General features: G+C 42.0%; 1 protein-coding gene across 1 annotated transcript in view; it reads left to right on the top strand.

Annotated features, from left to right (window-relative positions):
• The first annotated feature begins 87 nt into the window (after positions 1 to 87).
• FAM63B (family with sequence similarity 63, member B) overlaps positions 88 to 6,000 on the top strand; it is a 63,816-nt gene continuing 57,903 nt past the window's right edge. Inside the window, exon 1 of the mRNA XM_004687741.2 lies at positions 88 to 1,046. Within this exon, the coding sequence (XP_004687798.1) occupies positions 195 to 1,046 (852 nt within the window). The 5' untranslated portion in view covers positions 88 to 194. The remainder of the gene's footprint in view (positions 1,047 to 6,000) is intronic.

Genomic DNA, 6,000 nt, shown 5'->3' with positions numbered 1-6,000 from the left:
GCTGCGCGGTTTCCCCTCACCCAGCGGACCGCGCAGCGGCGCGCGGGCGCGCTCCCGGTGCCCTACCCCTTGACGTGCCTGGCCGAGGCCGCGCAAGGGCGCTGTAGCTGCCAGTGCCGCTGTCATGGCGTCGGAAGCGCTGGCTGAGGAGAACCCTCCGCGGTGTCTTTAGAGCAAGGGGCGGGCGGCTGGGGATGGAGAGCGGCCCCGAGAGCCTGCAGCCGCTGGAACACGGGGCGGCGGCCGGGCCTGCGCCAGGCACAGATTTTCCGCCGGAGGGGCAGCTGGAAAGCCGGCTGGCCGCTGGGGATGGTCCTGGAGTATGGGCGGCGGAGAGCAGCGGTGGGAATGGGCAGGGGGCGGCGGCCGCCGGGAGGAGCCTCCCGGACTCGGCTTCTGCCGCGGACTCTCCTCAGGTTCCCGGACCCTGCAGAACCTGCCCAGACTTGGACTTGAAGGAGAGCGATTTGGAGAGTCCTGTTGCCCAGAAGGCGCCTCTGAGAGGGCAGCACAAGGTGACCGTCTCTCCGGACACAGCCGAGGCCGGAGCGGGCCGTGGGCTAGGTCCGACGGGAGTCTCGGCCGCCCGCCCGGATCGTGCAGGCACCTGCCGGGTCGAATCGGCGGCCGCTGGCTCCGGGGAGCCCTGCTGCGCCGGCGGCCTCAGCAGCAGCTGCAGCGACCCGAGCCCGCCAGGGGAATCGCCGAGCCTGGACTCCCTGGAGTCGTTCTCTAACCTGCATTCTTTCCCCAGTAGCTCCGAGTTCAATAGTGAGGAGGGAGCGGAGAATAGGGTCCCAGAGGAGGAGGAGGGCGCGGCGGTGTTGCCCCGGGCTGTTCCTCTCTGCCGGGAGGAGGAGGAGGTGGAGGAGGAGGAGGAGGCAGCTCTGGTGCTGGCGGCCTCCAAGGACCGTTTCCCGGGACAGTCTGTCTATCACATCAAGTGGATCCAGTGGAAGGAAGAGAACACACCCATCATCACCCAGAATGAGAACGGACCCTGCCCTTTGCTGGCCATCCTCAATGTTTTGCTTCTGGCCTGGAAGGTACTTTCTGCAGCTGTTTCCTACTCGTTTTGGGGAGGGGGAGAAGGGATGAGGTAGCTGCTGCCTGTCATCTGATGGCTCCCTCCTTTCTTTCCTCATTAACCCTTTCCTTCTTACATGAAATTCATTTTAGGACTCCCTTGTTGAAAAGCCATACCTCTGTATACACTAGCAGGAACTACTGGCTGCTTCACATCGCCCCGGTGGTGTTGAAAGTTTGTTCGGTTGCGGTTGTATGACTTACAAGAGCTAGGGCTTGGCGCATCTTAAACCTTCTGATTAAATGTTTAACTGGTTTTTTTTTCTATATTACCTCTAATCGATTTTGAAATATGCAAAAAGAGGAGGATGAAGGTGGAGTGGTGATCTTCAAAGTTAACCTCAATTCATGTAGCAAGTTTTGATGGTGATATTTAGTGACTTTCTAACTCATGCTTGCTCTATTTGGGTGTGAATACTTTAGGAAATGATGATAGGGAAGACGTGACCCTTTAGACTAATTCCATTTAAGGAAAAACATTGGTGTGAAATACAGTTACCATGATTTCTTGGTTTGGGAAATTTAAGTTTTCATTTTATGCATAAGCATTACTTGTCTCATTCCTTTGGTTCTACTGGAAGGGTTTGGCATCATTACCAGTAATCATGCCTCAGCATGTGTTCAGGTAGCTAAATTTGTAACAACTAAGTAAGAGACATATCCAACATAGAAGAGCAAAAAGGGGGAGAATTCTTCAAAGTGAAGTCTCACAGTGAGTTACCTCTAATTGAAGTGTCTTGTTTAAGCTTTCAATTAGGATGCTGGGAAGATGCATCTTCTAGCACATATTTTATGTTAAGATTGAAAATTATGTGTAAGTACAGTGTTCCTTCCCTCCAAGGGGGTGGGGGGAACATAACCTGAATTATCCTGACTAGATAGGAAAAAAATAAAGAAAATAGTATTTTTTACATGTTTCTGGCTTACCATTACTAGTAAGGAATGCTTTTTTTTATTAGAAAATTTACCATTATCTAATGAATAATAATGCAGAAGTGCCTTGAGTGAGGTCAGTGCCTGCTCTTGAATTGTTTAACTATTAGGGGTTGCATCACTGACTTATTTGAAATTATTAAAAATAAGTTTGTACTATAAGATAATACTTTAAGTATGAGCTTATAGGAATGGATTGAAGTATGTTAGATATCAAAAGAATGGGAAAATTTCCTTTGGTCTGATGTGTACATCTTGAACCACATTTGCAAGGAAAAGTAGAATTTAAAATAACAAATGGAATTCCTGGGAAAGGGATTATATAAACAGAAGGAATGAATATTGTGTGTGTTTATTGGATGATAAGGGGGGAAATTAATCAGTGAATAATAAAAGTGAGGAGGAAAACTGAAGGGCCATTTGTTGGAGGCAGTTGCTTTTCAGAGCTTAATTTAAACCTCTGGACCAAATTTCCCAATCTTTCTCAGGAGAAAGTAACTGTTAGTTTCTTAGCTTCTTGTAGGCTTTTCCCTCTTAGTTTCCATATAGTATTGCAGAAGTTTAGAGGATGGAGCAGGTAGCATGACTTGGAATAATTGGGGATAGTCAAGAGTTTACATGCAAAATGCTAGAAATAAGAAATATATAGATGCAAGTCTGCCTTCATGTAGCTCGCTATCTTGTAGAGACAGACATATACACAATAATTGCAAGGCAATGTAGAAAGTTCCAAGTGTGCTGTGAAATTTCAGAGAAAGGGTAACTAGGATGGGGTTTGTCAAGAGGAGGCTTCATAGAAGAGGTAACAGGTGAACTGCTTCTGAAGGATGAGTAAGAAAATGCCTTCCAGGCAGAGAGATTAGTGTACTCAAAGATAGCGATACAGAAAATGTTTTGTAAAATTGATAGGTTGAGCAAGCATAATAATGAAAGACGATTTTATAAATCTGTTGTTCTTAGTCTTCCTGTTGCCAAGATATTGATGGACATAAAATTATTCATCAGTAATCATGATAGATAGGGAGACTACCAAGTTCTGATGTGTGTTTGTGTATTCTTGTGTTTAAAGTTTTTGCCAATTTTGATTTTTGGTATGCTAGCTGTTGATAGATGTAATCCGTGTACACAAAAGCTCTTTAGGGTCCTCAGTCATTTTTAGGACTGTAAAGGGTCTTGAAATCAAAGTATTGAAAACTACTGTAGAAAAAGTAGTAAATAAGAAGGTAGTTGAGGGCCCTCCCTGGTGGCGCAAGGGATTAGGACACAGCACTGCAAGCTGGCCACAGCCCTTCAGTGCCAGTTAGATCCCAGGCCCCGGAGGTGATCCATAAGCGGAGATGATCCACAAGCTGGCAGATCTCTCCTGACCTGACCGCTGCTCACCTCAGCAGTGTACTTTGTCGACCTTCCTGTTCTGCTCCCCACTCTGTCTTTGGTGAAGCCTCTCACTGCCCCTGAACCTCTGGCCTGTACTCCAGTTCTGTATGAATAAATAAATAAATCTTAAAAAAAAAAAAGGTAGTTGAAAGATTTCAGAAAACCTATCACTAGGGATGTTTAAACTTATATATAAGGGGTTAAATCTCAGCACTATCATGCTATATTGCTCTCATCTGTATATTGCTCCATTCTTACCACGAAGCTAACTCACATGTGGCACAGCAGATCTTTGCTATCTGGCCCCCTGTTTCTCTTAACAGTGTATCTCAATAAATCCACCTCTTCTGCTCTTCTCTCTGTCTCTGATGAATCCTATTGCCACTGCATCCTGCCCCCTTCCCTTACACCTCTGGCTTATACCCCAGTTCTTGTGTGCATAAATAAATCTTTGAAAAAAAAATTTCCTAATTGCTCTTTAAAAAAAAAAAAGAAAGAAAAGAGGTACAATTATAGTAAGTCTAGCAAGAAAAGTAAGTGAGGATAGTTTTTTGGATGGGAAATTCCTTTCCTCTTTGATGAGGATAGTATGGCAGCCCAAATGAAAGTCTGATCACTTAACTGGATATAGGAAAAAAAAGAGATGAAACATTTGTTCTAGTGTGGATAATAGAGATTGGTTGGGTTATTCAAGAGATAGGAAAGATACCTTACATGGGAAAGTTGATGTTAGTGTGTTAGTGTTCAGTTGTGTCTGGAAATGTCTAACAGTGGAACATAAAAATGTAACTGTTACAACACAAGAAGCATAGACTGGATCTCACAAAAGAGATTAAGATTATAGAGAATTAAATTGGGAAATTACACCATAAACTTAACTATGGTACTTATGAGAGTGGTGAGCAATAGTTCTTAACATTTTTCTACCCCCATGTATGTCAACAACCCCAAATTGCCAATACAAACATCCTCCCTGTCACTTATTTACCCATTCTCTTACCTCATTTTCTAGCAGATAATGAGAAAGCATGAATAAAGATTAAACTCGATGGAGAGAGGAAAATATTAAGTATTAAGGGTAAAAGTGTAAAAGAAACTAAAAAAAGGAAGGGAGAAGAAGAAACAACATACATATGTGTAAATGAGAGAAATGGGACACTGTTTTGATAGTAGTCTAGGAGAGATATTAATAAAAAGTGATGAGTTATTTATTGGATGCAATAAATAGATCAAGGGGTTGGTAAATAAAAGTTTTTGCCAAAAAGGACAGAAGTCAGAACAAGATTGCTGAAAAGTCAGGTTTATATAGAGTCCTCAGAATAGGTAATAAAATTACCATCAAAGGAAAGGAGCAACAAACTCATTTTCTGACATACTAGAAGGAATGGAGTAAGGTGATATAGAGACAAAATCATGTTAAGATAGAGGCAGTTGGGAAGAGGCTTCGTTCTCCATTTTGGCAGAATAACAATTGACTTCATCAATAATAGCTACTGAATTTGAATTTGTCAGTAATTAAAGAGAGAACTTGTGAAAGCATGGATAGGGTGGATTTTGTGAGAAAAAAATATGTTGTATTTTAAAGAACTAAAATCACTGGAGATTATTGCCTAGAAATTTGAAGCGTAAGTATTAATTTTAGTACCAGTAGGTAAATTGGAGTTTTCTTTAAGAACTCTTAATGTGTCAACCTTGCTTTGTTTTGGGTTTTCTCTAGTAGTTCTTTTATACCTGGAAGTGGGATCAGAAGAATGGCTGGTTGTGGTTTTAAAGATTGGGTTTTTCAAGGAGTTAGATGGAATTAGAGTTGAAAGTGAAATAGTTGATCCTCTTTGAAAATTAGTAAAATGAATTATTTGGGAAGATTTGAGTGATTCAAAGAAAATACCATGGTTTGGGATGAGAGTTGATAGTTAAAATTTGAAACAGGGTTAAGTGCTAAATTGGAAATGTTGGAGTTTTAATGAAAAAAGGTGTTGGTTTTGAACCAATGGAGTCTATATGATTGTTCATTATTTGCAAATAGTGGGCCTGTGATAATACTATTTGGATAATAATATCCAGACTTGTGTCTTGGAATATATTTTTACTGTAGACTATATTTGCTTTTATTTATTGTTTAAGCTTTCATTTTATCTATCAAGATTAGTGCCATTTATAGGCACATTTGAGGCCTATGAACCATTTAATTAGATGTGTATAAAAGTCAAGTCAGAAAATATATAACATATAAAATCGTTTATAATGAAACTGGCTTAATGTTGTAAATGTTGGAGCTGAATGATGGACACTTGGAAGTTTTGTTTTGTTTTTTAAAGATTTTTTTAAATTTTATTTTAAAGATTTATTCATTTATGCATACCAACACTGGGGTACAGACCAGAGGTGCAGGGGTGAGATTGTTCACCAGAAAGAGTGGGGAAAAGAACAAGCAGGTTGACTGAAATACACTGCTGAGGGGAGCAGTGGGTAAGACAGGAGAAGACTGCCACACCATGTGGGTCAGCTCCCTGACCGGGGATTAAACTCGTGCTGCAGTGTTTTCAGGTAGCTTCACAGTGCTGTGCTTTAACCCATTATGTCACCAGGGAGGGCTAGCACTTG

This window comes from Condylura cristata, unplaced genomic scaffold, assembly GCF_000260355.1.
Source record: "Condylura cristata isolate star-nosed mole 26May11 unplaced genomic scaffold, ConCri1.0 scaffold00023, whole genome shotgun sequence".
Taxonomy (NCBI): Eukaryota; Metazoa; Chordata; class Mammalia; order Eulipotyphla; family Talpidae; genus Condylura; species Condylura cristata.
Note: the sequence above shows the minus strand (reverse complement) of the source record. Positions and strands in the feature narration are given on the sequence as shown.